Here is a 19895-nt window from a genome sequence, read left to right on the forward strand (position 1 = left end):
AAAAATGTTTAGGGGTAAAATTAGAATGAGAGACACAAAAACAAGACACAAGAAGGTAGAGGGAGTAAATGAGAATCGTATATAAAGTTCCTAGCATATTGCTCACAAAACATTTGTGCAAAAAAATTTAAAGTGAATAGATAGCAAGCATAACCAAGTGTAAAACAAATTCCTCATTTCAAAAAATATATATCGACATATAAAAAAGATGAATAAATTTTTGTGCAGTTTTGTTTTTATTGGTTTTATTGGTGTTATCAGTGCAGCTGAAACAACATTGAGCACGACAAATCCTCCGCCACCGAAAAAAGATCCTGTTCCACAAACTTCATATGTACCATCTGCAACGAACTACCAAAGTAGCAATAGTGAAGCAGCGGTTTGTATAAATAGAATAATGAAGCTTATATTGATTTGGAATTAAATTAAATTACTTTATATTGTCTCGTGTAATAATTTAGATTTTAAATAATCAAGCTTACGATCCAACACTTTACCAAACCTTCGTTCCACAAGATGCAGTACAACAATACGTCAGTCAATATGGTGGTTATGCAGGTCAGGCATTAGAAGGATTCCTCATTCCAACATTTGAAAGAAATGACTACGCTCAGGACACAACTCCAACATTTGTTGCAATCCTCAAGTCATTCCTGCCTGGTCCAAAAATTATTTTCGCAATTTTGGCTAAAATCATTGCATTATTAGCATCAGCAATTGGCGTTGTTTTCTTCGGCGGTGCAGTTACATCATTTGTTTGCGCATTCACTCCACTTTGCACAATTACATTCTTGGGACGACCACTTGCTCTCATTAAGAAGGAAACAAAGGATTTGGTTGATAAAATTGGGGAAGAAATTACAGCCGAACGTGTCAAGAGAGCTGCTGATTTATTGAAGTTGGCTTATGATAAGTACAATGCTATGAATCAGAAGAACTGAGAATCATCAAAAATTATTGAAATTTTTTAATTTTTAACTTTAAAGTTCTGATTATTCCTTTATTGTGAAGAGTTTTAATGAGAAATACTTAATAAAATATAAAATTTTAAAATAAATCAGTTACTTATTTTTTGTGCATTTTGCTGAAAGGAACTGCACTTTGTCCGTCTATCTGACGCCAAACTACTTTTCCGGTTTAAGCTTCTTTCATGTGAATTTTTCCTTGAAATGAATGGTTTATGACTGGCTCCGACTAGTTATGCTATAATTTGGTTTTTAAAGTTCGGATGCTTAAAAAAAGATTAAGAATCCCAACAATCTATGAATATATGCAGAAGAGACTTTCAAATATTACGTTACGATCTTTACGAAGGAAGGAAGGGAGGAGATGTTGTTGAGATTTTGTTACGATTCACAAAGCATCAATTTTTCATTTAAAAGGGATGGGAAAAACATCGATGACGTAATAAGTGATCGACCCCATAAAAGATATCCTTACTCCTCAATCTACGTGATATACAATATATACAAAAACAATTGGAATCATACATTCTATAACATCTATGATACACAAAACATAGATTTTAACTCAACCTTCATCCAACAGATGGCACCACACTCAAACCTCATCTTCTTCTTAACAGATGTCGCCATAGTTCCGACACTTATTGATCAATGAGCTGTTTAATCCTTTAAATGGTTTTAAATTACTTCTTTGAAACAGTTATTAGCTCCAATTTTCAATTAAACACATACAATTGAGGTTTCTCAGAGTTTCTTGCACAATCAATCATCAAATTGATCGTAAAAATTTAATCGAGTTTGGTTTCATTCATGAATTTTGAAGGTGCTGATGAATAATGCTTACGAAATGTCTGAATGTTGTATGACTAGTTCTGGAATTGGAGTTATTTCGAATTGAATGAATTCTAATTTTAGTTTGATCTTAGTAACCATGAATATTTTGTTAGTTTCTTCACAATCGATCTGTCCTGCCAGCGAAGTAAGTAAGTAACAGTTTCTAGCAACAGAACTGTAAGTTAGAAACACAACAATTTCCGTAAACAAACCGCATTCTTCAACCTCAACCTCGTTTTTCATTGAACATAAATTTTTTGCTATGAAGGAATTAAGGTTTTATCAAAAATCACATTCTGCTGATTTTTTCTATAATTCCATGCGTCGTCTTTAGATAATATCATGATAATCTTAAAAACAAAGCGAATTGATTTGGATAAGAAAATAAATAAAATTCTTAATTGATAAAAGATAAGGAACGTCACACGAAGGTATCTTAGATTTGGTTGAATAATTGTTAATTACAAAAGATATCTAATCTTAATGTTTCAATTATATCATTGACCACGTTGATAATTGATAAAGATCCTAAAATATTTGTTGTTCCATGATTTGCATTCGCTGAAAAATTAATCAATGATTTTAGATAAAGACATTGACTGTTGCACTGATAACATTATCAGCAAAAGAAAAAAAAAGTTTAAAAAATCATTAAAAGATTAAATCTGCTTGAAATGTTGCTGAAAATTATATTTGAGTATCAATTTAATTTGAACCATAGGTAGAGTAAGTAGCTAGTAAAAAAATGGAAGAGACGGAAACTTCAAAGAAAACGGACGAGCTTGTAAAAATAATAAAATACTTATAAAATCGTGCAAATTCAACACCAGTGTCTTTAATTATTTTATCAGGTGAAAAGTGCTGATGAAGGTGCGATAGGATCTGATAAACGGGAGCCGCCAAAACTAGAACGTCATGATAGCAATGCAAGTTTAAAGTCTTTTGGGGTGAGCATTTAAATTGTGACACATGTGATCAAATCTTAGGAACGAAATGAGTCAAAAGATCCTGAGTGGACAAATAACAGTTAGAACTGATCATCATTTATACTTTATGTCCACTTGGGGATGATCTAAGGTGATAGTTAAGTGTAAAATTTCAAGACTGAAATGTCCTCAAGTCTATAAAAATGCGCTTTAGTCATTAAATGACAATGATTTTCTTACTTGAACTTTTCTAAATACGCCACACTTTTAAAAGTATTTCCTTATAAAAAATAAATCCATTATTCCTATGAATCATAAACAAAAAGTAGTCAACATAAAAAGTGACTAGGAAATGGCATCGTCAATGACAAATAAACAATTTCATGACACTCTTATCAATGTGAAATTAGCAAAATTTTGGAATCCCGTCTTGACATTTGAGCAATTAAAGACGATAAATTGAATAAATGTTTGATAAATTGATTTAAAAAAAAAGTAAGGTGGTAGCGATTGATAAGAACAGTAAAAACAAAAACCTGATGATTCAAAGTCAAAATTTACTTTAGTGTTATTCGTAAATGGATAGAAGTCGTTCCTACCTTTTTGTGATTCAAGTGTTTTATTAGACAGTAATTAAACATGTTAACCAGAAAATCTTCAAGCATCTCTCTACATTCACTTGAAATTGAATTAGATGTGAGTAATGGGAAAGTGTAAAGACAAGTTCAAACATAATAAAAGTCACTTGTGTGCCTGCAAACAGCTCTCAATGAAATGAATTTTTTTTTCTATGTGCTAAATCTCTAAGGGGAAAAAATTTATCATGTGATTTAAGGAGCTAAACTGATAAATCGCGATTAATAAAATCTATTTTACTGATGTGCGTCTTAATTAATTTATATTTATATCTAAAAGTTGATTTTTCTATCAGTGTGACTTCTTCATTTTGTGACGTCATCAGTCGAACAGTTGAAACTAAAAAATAAAATAAAATTGATGGAAATAAGACAAATGTGGATTGATAAGTGATGATTGGAGTAAGACATGTAACATTGTTGGACTAAGAGCATGTGATTATTAATGTGAAAATATCGACAATTCATAATTTTTCTTAATTTTCAATATATCTACCTCAGTAGCTTAGCATAATATTGAGGAATAAAAGCTTAAATCTTCAAATTTGAAACTCAATTCAAAACGTCAACTTAAAAATCCATTAAATGCAGCAATAAATCATCAGTTTAATATTAAAAATCTATTATTAATATCGAAATAAGAAGGCTTAATTGCGGCTTTACTCATATCAATGATTTTTTTCCTTACCAAAATTAAACTTCTGTCGCAAATCTTTTATTAAGGTTCTTTGTAATTGTGGTGACTGTAGTTTAATTAAAATTACTTCCTTATGGATTAATAATTAAATTAGATGTTTATTTATCCGAGTTCAAAAACAGACTGAGCAATTTACACAAAAAGGGGTTTTCAACTATGCACAATTAATATTATTCAAATCTCAAATGAACGTTATAAAATATTTTAAAATTCCGCAAAGTGAATTAAAGTTTAGAATACGAAAATAAAGCTAGATAGATGTAGGAATATTCAAATACATACCTTAATAATTCAAATTGAAACCTTAATTCTCAAAGTCACCGAATAAAATCCAAAAATATTGATGAACATACGGAAATAATTAACTTCCTGTTTAAATGCACTTTTAGAGTATGTGTGAAAAGTTTCAGTAGTGAATGTATGCTCTATGCGAATTTTATATGTAAAATTACAAAATAGCCAACGGCAAGTTCACATTTAGTCTGCCGTAGTCAGTGTGAAAATTTAATTCATGTACTTTAATGAGAGTGTTTTATTTGAATTTCGGAATTGGACTTTTTACTTTTTCCCCTATAGCTAAATGCTTTACAAATAGGAATTCAGATGACCAGTTTTAGATTATGTTGTAATGATATTGAGTCCATCCCTGCAATTTTCTGAAAAACAAATCTGTCCACAATTATTTTGAAAATATGAGGCGTAATTATATCCTCTCCCATGCATATCCTTTCAAATTTCTTACATTTCAATTGTCACATATGAATATTTAATGAATTTTCCCCTTTTGACAAAATTTACATATGTACGCATACGATGGACACGTTTTAAAATATTTTAAAAAGTACACAAATGAGTTGAAGCATATGAGAGACTGAAAGAGTTTTAAAGCAGATTTTATACCAAAGGAATCAAAGGATTCAATGGCGCTCGTGGAATTATTAAAGTCATAGCAAGCGTAATCAATTAATTATAAAAAAAGAATAGCTGAATCTTAATAATAACACATATTAATTATATACATATTTTACACGAATATAAACTCTTTTATGTACTCTACATATCCAATGAATCATTCAAGTGTGAAACTTTCAAAAGAACGAAAAATTAGTGATCGCTCATATGGAGTGAAAAATAATTTTGAAATTAACGACACATTAATGTCGTATATGAACATCGATACATGTGTATATACACATATCCATCCGATGCTTGTTAAAAATTATCTGCACAAATCTTTTGATGATTATCATTACATAGTTTCCAGTAGATTTAGTTTCCAAACTAAAATTTGATGATGAAAAGGATTCATACAGTTCATTATCATACTTTTTTCGTCTCTTTGATGTTGATTTTTAAGATGCAAAGGAGTCTATATTTCCTTATTTTTGTACTTACAGCAAGCTCCAAGCCAGATGACGCTCCAACTTGTCCTACCAAATCAATATGGATCAAGTCAACGAGTTCATGAGGATCCACATGGATTTGATAGTAAGGTTATGCTTTAAATGTTTAAGGGAGTCTTAGGTTTGAATAATTCATTTGATTCAAGGACCTTCAATAGTATGACTTTAATTAGTGACTCATTTATTGAGGACACATTGCTATAATGACCTAAATTGAAATATAAAGTCATAAATCAAGCTGTTATCAAATGAATGTTAATAACTCGTCATAATTTATAGCTTTACAAGGCGTTCATCGTCGATCGAGACCAGTTTCAAGAAATGGCAGCTTTCATGATTCAAAATCACCAGGATTTGTTAATACTAGACTTGTAAATTATAATCGTCAATTATCCCATCAGCCATCTCTCAGATCACAACGTCCTGAGCCACCTGTACACATTCCACCTCCATCATCAGAAGAAGAAAAATCCAAAATGACTAGGTAAACTTGTTTATTGTTGTAAGTCGCAGCTTTAAGACTAATAATCCTTGTTCAAACAGACGATACTTTGCAACTATTATATCAATGTGCTATGCAATATTCCTAGTAATGTTTGGATTGATCGTGTTTATTGGTGATGCTGTTGTGGATCAACGTCCAATTCCCCAAGTAAAATGACTAAATTATATTACTCAAAAAAGTATGAATTTTAAGCTACATCATTAAATTTGCAGATATTCTGTCTCTACATGTTAGTTGTTGGAATCATTTACTTCCTGTTTTTATATATCGACATAAGATTGCATATTGGTAAGGCAAGAAAAGCGGTTAATGAACGCGATGATCAGATGAGACGATATGAAGACCAAATGCATCACATAGAGGTAATTGAACTTAATAATCATGCTTCATAGCTAACAATTTGTTTCATTTATAGGAACATTTCCAATCGTCATTAGAAATGAGACAAACAGCAAATGGAAATGTTGTGCAAATTCCAATACCTGATATTGTGATGAATCCAGTTAAACCAATTTCTCATCGATACTGTTTTGCAACTGGCAGACACGGAGAATTTTTCTACCTTAAACTTGGCGCAGCGTGGTTTTGCTTTGGTCTTCTTATTCACTCAACTCTCTCTATCTTCTACGAGTCGGTCTACCTTTCGCAAGATTCCGAATGCTTCGATGCTTTGCAGTTGACTGTCGATATTCTATTTCCGATTTATTCAATATTGTTATTATTTTTCATCTTTAAATACTGCAATGTTATAATTAATGAATATCGTGGTGCTGCTCGTATTTGTATTATGCATGCTATTGGTACATCACTTGCCTTTTGGATCTTTACTATCGTACGTGAAACTGTTAACGCAATTGAATTAAAGAGGGAGAGTAAAAAGAGTAAGTCATGGATTTGCCATGTAGTGACTTTAAAACCACAATTTTAATATTCCTTAGATTATATGGATGCTTTTGTGGACGGACATACAATCACATCTAATTCCTCAATGTATGCATATTATGCAGATGACGAATGTCCAGGATCAACAGACTTAAATTCAATAAGGTATGGGCAAGAATTTAAATCACTTAATTAAGTAAGATTAAAAGCCTTAAATCCTTCCATCCAGACGAATGTTTTCACCATACCTTTATCCTTTCGTAATTGAATTTTGTATTTTGATTGTTGGAATATTTTACATGATGTGGGCAAACATTAATCAATGCCCGAAGAAGAAAGCAGAAGCTCATGCACACGGACACGGACATGGACATGGACATGGTGGCTCTGCACATGGCAGTCATAATGACTTACACAATAGCACAACAAAATTGGTTCACAATCATTCATTCAACAATCTTCATCCAATTCATGAAGAGGATCATTCGCCAAATGGACTTACAATGCCTCATCGTCCCGGTAGTTCTGTATCTGATCATCACAATCCATTGATTTATCATGAAAGCAGCGATTATAAGAGTTCTTTAGTCATTTATGCTGATTGTCATGCAGCAAGTCGTGGTCTTTTTGGTATGATAAATGCTTGCTTAATTTAGCATATAAAGGAATTATTAATGTCTATTTACAGCTGGAATGATTTTAATGATATTAAAGATTGTTTTCATCATCCTCCTACACGTAGCTGTTCACAATCCGTAAGTATCCACTAATTATCACTAATTACTTAACATTTTATTAACATCCATTCTCATCCAGAGATTATGCTGATACAGGAGTTATTATTGACCGTTCATTTGAACTACTTGTACTATTTATCATGATTGTTACTGTAGTGTGCGCTTATGTACAAACATCAAAATTAGACATCAATCCACATCCAATAAGGTACATAATTGAATGCATCACCAGTAAACTTTTAAATTGACTAACTCAATTACTTTTGTCCACAGTAAATTAGATGATGTTCTTCTATTTATTGCAATACCTGCTTTCTTCTCGGAAACAATCTTTTCAATGGTTCCAGCAATTGTTTATGGATCGTACTTGAATGTTGCAATAATAATGGCACAAGTATGTTAAGACTATTTTGCATAACATTCTCAAGCTTTTTAATTAATTGCTTTCGTACCTAGCTTATACAAATTCTCCTACAAACATCATGGATAATAGATGCACTTCGTCGATGTACAAACTCAGAGGAATTGAAAAGAGAAAAGCCTGGACGAGAATTGGTCACCTTTTTAACGATAGCCAATGTTGCACTATGGATTTATTACACATTCTCTGTTAAAACTGGGGATATACAAGATGAAAGATATAAATTTTACTCAGACGAAATTTGGAGTATATTGAATCACTTATCCTTGCCGCTCATCATGTTCTATCGATTCCATGCATCAGTCTGTCTAGTGGATATTTGGAGACATAGTTACGAGCCTGGTGAATTTGCACACTGAACAGGATTATATGTATGAAAAAAAAAACTTAATTTAAAATGTAGCAATTTGCTATTGCATACTCGATATCAAAAGGATTTTATATTGTTTATGAAACAGGCTTTAAAATGTTTGTAGGACGTCACACGACACCTCCTTTTTCATGTTTTTATGACAATATTAAATTGTACGCTCTAGATATAAAATTTTATTTTACTTCATTTTTTTCCGTATCAATATGTACAACTTATTACTGCACAAGATTCATTTAAAGGGTACAAAATTTGAATCAATCATTCATAAAAAACATAGACTTTGGCATCAATGAATAACAAATCTTCCTCTTCACTCTCTGTCAACACACGGCAATGATTGAAACTTTTTTTTTATATTTCATAAATATATGACTGCATAAATGTTTGTGATTGATTGAACGACTCTATTGTAATACACGTGAGAGGTGAGAGCATCAGAAAGATAAAAAAATGTCATGCAAAGTTTGTTGGAACAGCGCATTTTCGACCCCTTAAAAGAAGATTAAATGATTTTATGCCTGTGAAAATTATGAAACATGTAAAGCATTTATGTTCAATATTTATGCTGTACATTGCTTCATTATAAATTATGGCATCCCATAAGATAATTAGATTAAATATCGGAGAACAGTAAATTGCAGCTAGGATGCAAGTAAATTAATAGACTTTAAAGTTCCATTACTGGTTTCAACATTTATGCAATTTATGACTATTTGATATTTGCATTATTTGAAGCTTTTTAAAGACTACATGCAGCTATCGATCAAAAATTAATGCATAATAAGATACAGTATGGTCAAATAAAACGGGAAACTAGAGAATGGTTAATATTTTGGACTTGCTACTTTCCTGAGCTTATAGAAAATTAAATGGAAATTTAGCTAAATTTAAAACAGGAAGTAAACATTTCCGTAGATTTTAAGGTTATATATATAAGAAAACGATTAAAAAACACGAAATAAAATTCATGAAAAATCATCCGAAATTACTTTTAATTGCTGCTCAGCTGTGCCCTTAGGAAACACACAATACATAGCATTTGCATTCCTTGAAATTCATCAATGTTTTCAATTGTTCTGCTGTCCGAATAACACAAGGTTCTCGATGTTCGATGTCGAAGTTGAAGTGTCTCGATGTTCAAATGGTTTAGTACTTCGGCATCTTCTTATTGCTCGACTTGTCCTTTTCGAATCATATGTATTGGAAGCGTGACTCACAGCTCTCCATTATAAGCTACAAGCATGTCATCAAATGGATGGTTCTGATCTCACTATAAACTCAAGGTTTCCTGAGTGCACCCTAGCGCATCCTCATCCGTTAAACAATTATTAGTCGCGAATCGCCCTAATGCAGCTCTGCAGCTCTCAATGATCTGGGTAGCTAAAGGTTTTTTAGGCATTGTGCCGTGAAGTCTGTGTGTTTCAATAAACGCTCAATTCACCTACTCAGCACCTGAATTTAAATAAATAGCGAAAAAATGTCAATAAAAAAACTAAATATGTCAATTTAAAAGATTGCAGAAGCGTCATTTGACAACTAATAATTGCAAACAATACTAATACATTTTTTGTACCTAAATGCTGAAAAACCTCACGTATCAGTTTAATGGGATGTTATGTATAATGGAAAAAACGGTAGAAGAGAGACAAATCATCGATTATTGGACATGATATTATATAAAATGGGTTTAAATTCAAAATAGCCAATATATGTGGGAAATATCAATGTCTGACTTAACACTTATCTAGGAAAAATTCAATTAAAAATTCTTTTGTTCAATTAATTAAAAAACGAAATGTAATAAAGAGACAAACAAACACATCAAAATATTGTGCAGTAAGTAAAGCAATTTAAATAAAGAGGCAAAAACATTTTTTTATTTATTTAAAACACATCATCGTTCACATCGATAACTAACTAACTACAAGTGACTTTAATAATTACGTACCCTTGTTGTTTTGCTATCAATTTCCTCAATTTACCCTCTCTTCAATTCAATTATGGACATCAAACGGTGCAAATTCATCATTGAACTTTGAACAATATAATAGTATTAAACTTGCCGGAAAAGGTGAATGCTTTGTTTGCCGTTGTGCCTGTGTATTGCAGTGATGACACAATTTATAGAATAGTCAAAGAGGAAATCGCATTTACTCATACATAATGAAAAATAAAAAAAACTACACAAAAAAATATAAAAAAATCACAGAACTGTGACATTAAGCATTTGGCGTGTCTTCATGCTTTTATTGCTAAGGTACTTCATTGAATGCAACACAACATCGTGACAAAATATTTAGACTGAATTGAGCATAAAGATAAGTTTGAAGCTAACAAGGCTTGTTTAGTAGTTGAGAAACTCTCTAAAATCAATTATTACTATTATTAATGTATATATTAATATTCTATTTTGAATTAGATGCTTTAATTGAAAGCAGCAGCATAAATGCAGATATAAATGCACATATAATATTATTTATTGTTCATAATATTTTCCTCTCAGTCAATATAATGATGCACAGTGTTTGTTATCGTTAGATAAGTTTAATTATTTTCTCGTTTCACTTAATTGTTCGTCATCATAAAGATCGATGTAAATTTTGTGCCTGTATGTATTTAAAATTTTATATTTCAGCATTGACGAAAGGGTTTTGTTCGGTAGTTATGCATTGTTTTCAGAATACTTTATGTTTTTCACTTATTTTTAATCATTTCGCAGCCAACTGTGATTTTTTTAAATTTGATCTCCACATCGAAGTTTTGCTTCATAAATATTCCAAAATTAGGGCTCTAGTAAAGTTAAAAGTGATGTAATTACATGGAAAAACAGTGAGTAAAACTATATTTACCAAAAAATTGCATTTAAAATGCTTAAATACATAGAAAAACATCTTTGAATATTTTTGATGTTTTCAAAGGTTACTTTATGATAAATTTTGAAATTATGTCGACCGTTACAATGAATTTCCGATATTTCTTCATCAATTTTCGTATGTTTAAACGAGATTGATTGCTTCACTGTGTTCATACATTCTACTCTGTTGTCGTTCTATTAATTTCTTTCATTGTCTGCGATAATTGAGATTAAAATTAATTAAAGTGAACGAATTTTTATATAAATAATGATAAATATGCTAAACATTCTCAATTCTTGTCTCCCTCGTTAAAACTTGAGCAAAAAAAAAAAGAACAAAAAAAAAATAGAATCTGCTCTTAAATGCTAGAGAAAAGAAACAATAATGGGTTGGGTTCTAAATGAAAATGTGTACACAATCAGCACTTTTAAATAAATTTACAAAAACCAATAAAAAAAATTTGTTTTGTAAAAAAAATTAAAATAAGCTTTTCACTGAACTGTAACATCACATATACTGTAGCAATTTGAGTGGAGTTCAGTTACATTTTTTATTCTATAAAGATATGTTGTTTGTGATTTTTTAGTGAAAATAAATATTTTTTTATTGGTTCTGATATTGATAGAGTGGTCTAAAGTACTTCAATTATGTTCACGACTGAAAAGTTAAAAGCAGTTCAAACGAAGGTTCATTGAAGATATAACAAATTTTGACGTATAAACGTAGATCCAGAGATAAGAAAATTGTGTGTAAAACGGAAGAAAATCATTTTCTTTCAACCTTGGGAAAATCTCGTCAGATTTTGTGGATTTTCGGGTGGTTTAATGTTGGGTCTATGAGTTTGTGGCATTTCCAACAGGGCAAACTTTGAGAGTCTGCAAAAGCTAGTCCAAATTCAAAAATGTACCCAAAATTCTGTTCAATTTATACCTACGAGCTTCCTCACATCACATCCGTAATACGTTAAACTGTGATTATATTTACTTGCAGGCTTTCCAAAGCAGAATTACCTCATAGAAATGTTTTATTCTGTAACGCAAAAAATGGGTTTAATAAATAAATTGAAAAAGCAAACATGAATTTTAAGTAATTTTGCATGTGTTGTCTATGACAAAATCTGACAAAATTAATCTTTCGTCCTTCTTTTCAATTATAATTTTTCATCCCAAATGAGACACACTTAGTCAAACATAAATATTTATTTAAATAAGTGAACCTTAATATTTTAATTTTTGAGTAAGCTTAGACTTAATGCCTCTATTTTTTTGGTTACTAATTTTTTTGTGTGGATGTGTATGACCGGTAGCCAGAGGCAATCAAGTAGATTGTCTGACAAATTTTAGAATTCATTTCAAGGTATCGCTCACATTTTCGAGCTAAGGTTTGAATCTCGTACCAAACGACACAAATGAAGAAGGCTCGGTCTCGGACCTCAATAGGTTCCAGACGGCACCAGCCTAATAGCCATGTAGATGGTTAGGAGAGCCTTCTTCATTTGTATTGCTCTAAACGTTACTTTAACTGTCAAAATGGCGATCGTATCGACAGAACAGCAGTTCAAAAGTAAAATTGCATTAATCAAGCCTGCATAAAATCAATCCCAATTTTTGAGCTATGAATGCATTATTGCGAAAAATTCCAGTCCAAGTTAATCGAAAAATTGTAAAACAAAGAGTTTTAATCAAGAGTAACAACAGCTCTTGTTTGCGATTAATAACGTCAATAAATTCAAAATAGGTAAAGCTGAATATAAAAATTCATTCGGATTGATTGAAAATGGCATCATTGTACTGTGTACCGATTGACCAATATAAGTTCTCTGGAAAAATTCTCGAGCCTTTTGTTCTGTCCATAAATCGTGCAAACAGTTAAACAGAATAAAGAATTGAATATATTTTTGTATTTTGGGAGTATAGGCACATCACTGTGATTTCAAGCGATTGCTGTCCATTGATCTGTAATAAATAAATTTATTTTCAACTACACCTGAACAAAAGCAAGTCAAAATGTGTGTCTTTTTTTTCGTGAGTTCTTGATTAAAATGCTATTCGAAAATGAAAAAAAAAAGTAATAAAAAGTAGATGAGGCATCGTAGCTGTATATATATGTATACATTCAGAAATCTTTTCATAAAATGTAAATTTTATATTTTTTCAATGTATTTAAAAATGTGAGTATATCTAGGATTCCAGATTCTAATTTTGTACATACAATAGCTGCTATATACTAATTTGTCATCGTATGACTGTATATAACAGTTTACTGCTTATGATGATTTTTTGGGGATCTGCAATATAAGCACTATGAATATGATATCTGCTATTGTCTTTCCTTCACCGGATTAAGACAATTCCTTACATTCATCCTTCTTTTACAGTTAAGGAAGAATCATTTTATTAAATGAGATGAATGGGTACTTAGAATGTATTTATTTTTCATTATTGAACCTATAAAATTCTCACGTCAATTGCAATATCTCTCTATTTCTCTCAGCTTGATGGTTTTTGGGTGAAAAGCGGGCAGGTTGGAAAAGCAATGACATCGAGACAAAATGTTTGTAGCTGATGTGTGTATATCGGGAAAGGACGCATGCCCAAGAGACATACGAGAATCGAGTGTCGGGTGAATTGGCGAAAGATAATTGTATTTGTAGGCACGAGCAGCATCTTCCTTTTGATCGAGACGAGTAGATTGCATACTATTACTTATGAGGGGGACTCTGCTGCTTTTTTTTTCCTTCCTCATATTTTCATTTCCTTGTTCCGAAATATTATTATTATAATGTGAATGTGTATCGAGGTTCGTTCACATTCTCTCTCTGACTGTTCTCGTGAAAACTCATATATTGTGTGTTGTGCTGTGCATCCCCCAAAAAAATGTGTGATACTAAAAAATTATTGCTGCTGGATACAAACGTTGTCAGTTTAGTTGTTGAAGTGATACAGTGCAGACTTATTACTGTCATATCCACAAAAAAATAAATAGAATACTTCTTTCTTTTTTTCAAAATTCAATCTGTACATCTCCTCATATTATATTATTATTATGTTATAATATTTTTTTTAAAGAACACGATGTAAAGAAAGAAGGAAAGCGATAAAGTAAATTGTGATGTGCAATTTATAGGGAGGAAAATTCTTCGAGGGGATGATAAAATCAAATGAATTGGATTAACTTATTTTACATACATTTAAAATTATTGCATATTTTCTGTCTGAAACATTTAAAGCATGGTTTTGTGTGTGATATCATCATCATCATCATCATCATCGTCGTCATTGCCTTTCATCACCATATCCGTGTGCCTGCCAGCCTCTGTTTGCCATTCACTTATTTCTGGTAAGAAAGTCATGACTTTATTGATAGTTTAAAATTCCTCATTTTTATATTTTATATCCTTTATGTATTTGAATGAAGGAAAAGAGTAAGAGAGAGAGAAGTAAGTGCCTCCCTTTTATTATCAATATTCAATTTGCAATTCTTTCAAGGAAATAAGTAGAAATTGATTTTTTTTTTTTCAATTTAAATTTACTCTCATTCTTGAGCAAAAACATAAAAACTAATAAAAAAATTCAAATATACCAATAATTTAAATTGAATGTATGCATAGAACTGACTCTCACTCACTCACTCTCGATGTAGAATCGGTTGTAAAAGGATATGAGAAGAAATGTTATTTAACATTCCCGATATGCATATCTATATAGAGGCACATGTATGACAAAATATTTAAGATTGACAATCTGTCATTGAAGCATCAGTCACGAGTTTTATTTTATTAATTTTAAATGCAGATTTTTTTAATTGATTCACAACTTTTTTTTTCAACAATCATTATGCAAATTGTAGATTTTTAAATAGAATGAAGAATTTCTGTTAAAAAGGGGTGATCAGAACGCATATTTCGAGTAAATATTTGGGTTGTGAAGTTACGAAAGGATTTCTTTTTTACCAGAAAAATGTTAATGAGATTTGAGTGGTTTTTTGCATTCTGATGATTCTTTAAAAACTTGAGGAAGATTCTTTTCTTATTCGGTATCTTTTATTGAAGTTCAATACTTATTGAATCAAAATGTGTCTATTGACCTATCATATTAAAAATAGACTTATTCATACCCGAGCGACACAAATGAAGAGAGCATAGCCACGGAACTCTAAAAGGTACACTGAACCACTTTTATTAATACCAAATGAATGCAGCCTAGATTTGGCTTCAATAAGGCTTCCTTTAACATCCCGCGACAGAGTCTTCTTCATTTATGTCTCTCGGGTAAATGGTTGTATCAATCAAAGTCTGATTTGTCTGTTAAGACTAACTAGAAGCTGAACAAAAGATGAACTAAGCAATTCATACTAGTAGGTGTAAGCTTGTGTTAGCTAGAAATGTGCATTAATGTGAATCGATTGAGGTGAAGAATTAGAGCAATAATCTTTTATAGGAATCAGACCGATTTCCTCAAAAATTAGAAGATAACGAATTTCCAGACAAGTGCCTATTCAATTGTCCAAATCCAATCTAAAACATGCTTTACTGTTATATTGGCAAATTGGTTAAGTAAAGCTTGATATTCAAAGATTCCATATTGGAATAAACTCTAAAGCCGAATAATTTCAGCAGCTATAGTTGCTAAAGCAGTAAACTGTATCAAGTTGTTCCCAGTTGTTCCTTAAAAATTCATTGCTTAGCAAAAACAAAATACATCTCTTCCTAGACTGTATGTAAGAAAAGACATCCCTGACACTAATTCAAAAAAACTCGCAATTTCCGTCCTATTAAAAGCCATTTCAAATGCTAAACTGCTCAGCCACCCAACTTGTCATCCAGGCAAACACCCTCCCCAGTAAATAAAACGTTATCCTACATTATGTAGAATGAGAGGAATAATTCCTTTAAATCTCTTCATAACTTCATAAGATTATTATTATTATTCTACCACTTATGTCAGTATATACTGCTTACTGGATAAGTGACGAAGGAAAAGAAAAATAATAAAATTTAAATCACATTCCCACTCATCAAAATTCAACACATTTATACTTCTTTTGAACATATTCATATTTTATGCCAATTTATGTACTATCCTATCATATATATTCATATTCTCAGAATTTTTTAATCTCATCGTACTCTAATCTCATTCTGCCTTTAGAGCTGAATTTATATTAACACACACACACAGGTGGAACATATGTAGATATAAGAAATGTGGTAAAAGTCATTCAAATTTTCTATTGATCATTGGATTATTAGCATTATATGCTTATTCAATATTAGAAGGTGAATTTTTTTCTTACATTGAATGACGTATACCTGCTGTATCCTTAAAGAATCATTCTTTTTTTTCTTTCTCATTGAAGATTTTGAAGGGGAAGGATTTTTACATAAGAAAAAAGAGTGGAAAAGGAAGCGACTTAAGATTTACGCAAGAACAGTGTAAAATCACATCAAAAAGGAGTTTTACAACGTTTGAATCGGGTTTCGCGATAAGCGGGTTTTAAAATTTTATTAAAACATAATTCGTTGTCGACGAAACCTGCATACAACGTTTTGTATATTCATCTGTTGATATAGTTTAATTAACGTTATAATTTCATAATAATTAAAAATCGTTTTATGTATACATAGGCAGAGGCAATGTGAAATGTACAGAAGCAGGTAAAGTAATTGTAATTAGAGGAAGTAAAATAAAAGCGCATTTTTAATTGACTTTAGTAATGGAGAGGAATATTCAATTATTCGTCTAGTGCTCAATGAGATGAAGTTGTTAGACAGGATATAGCTATGTGCTTTGATTTTTAAGGATGTAACGTTCAGATTGAATATAGTACTAGAACCTGGACGCAATTATTCAAAATTCTATTGGCTTTATGTCAAAGTGATACTTTCATGTTAAACTTCAAGTTCCTTGACAATTCCATAATCCAAAATTACACAGAACTACAAATTGTCTGTATGTATGTGATATGTGATAGAACAGTCAAAGAAACACTTGTTGAATGACTAAATTATCCATTCAATGAGACTAAGTCCTTGATCTGTCCTACACACAGTAATATATCGATTTGAATGCTAAATCCAAAAAAGCTTGTAATTATGCAGATTATCAGAACAAAATTGTCGTCAATAAAGTACATAATGTGACGAAAATGAATGAATGGAGGTATTAAGGTGCACCCACGTACACCAAAAGTCATTCATAGGTTAATCATTCAAATTAAATTAAATTTTTTTATAGCTTGATTCAAAAATATAGGATTTCATGCCTAACATTGTAACAATTTTTCCTTAGACATTTAAAAATAATTCCACATTGCAAGCCACAATACTTAAAAATCAATAGCAGAAATTCTTAGAATACACAAAGAACTTTTAAGTACTTAACGAAGTGTTGCTGCTTTTAAAGAACATTATTATTTTTCAGTCTTAAATGGAAGCAATCAATGATTAATTCCTGATGAAATTTTTACGGAAATACGAACATGGAACTAGAAAGTTTTGAAAAAAGTAGGACAGAAATTTCATTTCTCTGGGGCTCGATTGAAGATTGTGCAGGTGTTGAAGCACATTTCATATTGCACGGATAAAAAAAAGGAGGTGGAAATAAACAGGTATCGTGGATAAACAAAATCACAGACGATATAATGGAGATGAATAAACTGGAAACAAGAATAAAAAAAAATACATTTAAATGAGTCAACAGAGACACTTTACAGTCAACAAAGAGTTTGTCTGGTGAAAAATATGCTAAAAAGTTATTTAAAAGAGGAAGTACTAATTACCGTTCTCCGATTCTTTAAACTATTTTTCGAAAAATAATGATAAATTTCATGGAAAACCATCAATAAATATACCACACACTGAAAATGACCAACTTTATGCATATATTTTATCAAAAAAATTTTGTATATATACACAGAGAGAGTCGACTATAATGCAATAATAGAAAATTTAATTTCGTTACAGGAAAAATATTCATCATGTTTACTGCTGCAATGTTTGACGAAAATTGAAAAGAAAATTTGATTATAAAGTTGAAACTTATTAAAACAAAATTATTATACATATACAACGTATTTATACTATTCAAGCATCTTTAAATGTACTTAAAAATGTCATAGTCGATTGATTGAATTGAATTACTGCTATCTTGATTGTTCAGATATTAAAAATCAATTAACAATCAATTAGAAACACATTTATTTTGGATTTAACTTTCTGCTTTGAATTCTTACACATTTTTTCATTCATTTTATTTATGACATTTTGATTCTTAAATCCAGCAACAAGTGGTTAATTTATAGCAAATGGTACTTGAAATATTTTTCTTTTGCTTATCAGCCACTTAAGTATTTATAGCAACAACTATTCGAAGCAATACGATAACAATTGCTGCGAACGAGAAATAATAATTGGCTATTACTATAAAATGACGTACGAGATTTTAAGTCATTTATTAATTATTGGAGGGTTAGGCTTTGAAATATATCAACTCTTACAGGGAATCGACATTAAATGTAGTTTAATTAAATTTATTTCCTGACGAATTTATGAATGAGATGTTTATTTATACGAGTTCATAAACAAAATTTAAGGACTACGTAAAAATTACGTACGTAAAATGCACGTAATACGTAAGCTTGAAATAAAAATTAATTAATTATAGCATAACTAAGCTATTTTATGATTCGCAAATGCTTGAATATTGTATTGTCATCGAGAATACACACCCATAAAAAATTTCGGCTCGATTGGAGCAGTAGAAGTGGTCGAAAATTCAATCGCAAGATTTGAACAAGACAAACAGACAAACAGACAAGAAAGCAAGTTAAGAAAAACGATGTAATGAACTTTTGTATGAAAAGGGGTTTACAACTATGTACAATAAATATTATTCAAATCTCAAATGAACGTTATAACATACTAATATACCTTGTTGCAATTTCTTAAGCATACGATAACATTTGTTATTTTTAAGTGTGCTGATCTCATCGTAGCTTGTAATTCTTTTTATTATTATATGTTCATCCTTCCTCACAACATTTATAGAAATCTTTATCCTTGACAATCATACTTAAATCTATATTATGTATATAAAAGTTCAAATATACAGCGCATAATCTTTGCGGGAACAAAACTTCGTCGTCGTGTTGATGGCAAAACGACGAGGAGCTGCCCGGATGGAATCGCGATGGTTGCTTTAGAACTCAAAACTAGGAGAGTAATGATTCAGCCCCAAATCTCGTGATAAGACCAATTATACGTTATTTTAGAAGCTAAGTTTCATTTTAAAAGTTTAAATCAAAACTGAAAAAATTGTAAAAAGCTGATAAGTGAGTCATGAAATATGGTCAGACTATAGATTAAATTGTTTACAATTACAGCACGTGCTTCTTGATAACATTAATAAATAAAATTGTATTACCTTTATAAAAGAGTCGAAAATGTAATTATAATTAAAATTATCAGGTAAATGTAATAAAAATCACGCAAAACTAATTTGACTTGAATATTCCAGAAAATATTGGTCCATAAAGCCACCATTCATCAAAGTGATTTAAAATTCTATGAAATATATATTCACTAAAAGTACCGAAAACCACTGTGAATGGTAAATTATTAGATTAATTTAGTGGTTGGAATCAAAAGGCTGTAAAGTGAGAG

At 30.8% G+C, this 19895-nt stretch overlaps 2 protein-coding genes across 3 annotated transcripts; both read left to right on the plus strand.

The window, feature by feature from the left end:
- Positions 1-208: 208 nt before the first annotated feature.
- Positions 209-971, plus strand: LOC139094404 (uncharacterized). Its single transcript, XM_070645442.1, is given in 2 exon segments — positions 209-379; positions 462-971. Coding segments are annotated over 2 exon segments (681 nt in total).
- A 1504-nt stretch (positions 972-2475) lies between these two features.
- Positions 2476-9356, plus strand: LOC139094537 (proton channel OtopLc-like). Of its 2 annotated transcripts, XM_070645606.1 has the most exons (13): positions 2476-2583; positions 2651-2746; positions 5455-5545; positions 5740-5944; positions 6004-6112; positions 6178-6327; positions 6381-6846; positions 6904-7012; positions 7077-7477; positions 7536-7602; positions 7664-7792; positions 7858-7978; positions 8041-9356. In XM_070645606.1, exons 1-13 carry the CDS (start codon positions 2545-2547, stop codon positions 8362-8364), a joined length of 2307 nt encoding a protein of 768 aa, XP_070501707.1. In that variant the 5' UTR covers positions 2476-2544; the 3' UTR covers positions 8365-9356. The 2 variants fall into 2 exon arrangements, with proteins under 2 accessions (XP_070501707.1, XP_070501708.1); XM_070645607.1 differs by lacking the exons at positions 2476-2583; positions 2651-2746 and adding an exon at positions 3313-3421.
- Positions 9357-19895: the final 10539 nt, after the last annotated feature.

The sequence above is a fragment of the Chironomus tepperi genome, unplaced genomic scaffold, assembly GCF_022539635.2.
Source record: "Chironomus tepperi strain 1889 unplaced genomic scaffold, CSIRO-AGI_Ctep_v1 contig_354, whole genome shotgun sequence".
NCBI classification, from domain to species: Eukaryota; Metazoa; Arthropoda; class Insecta; order Diptera; family Chironomidae; genus Chironomus; species Chironomus tepperi.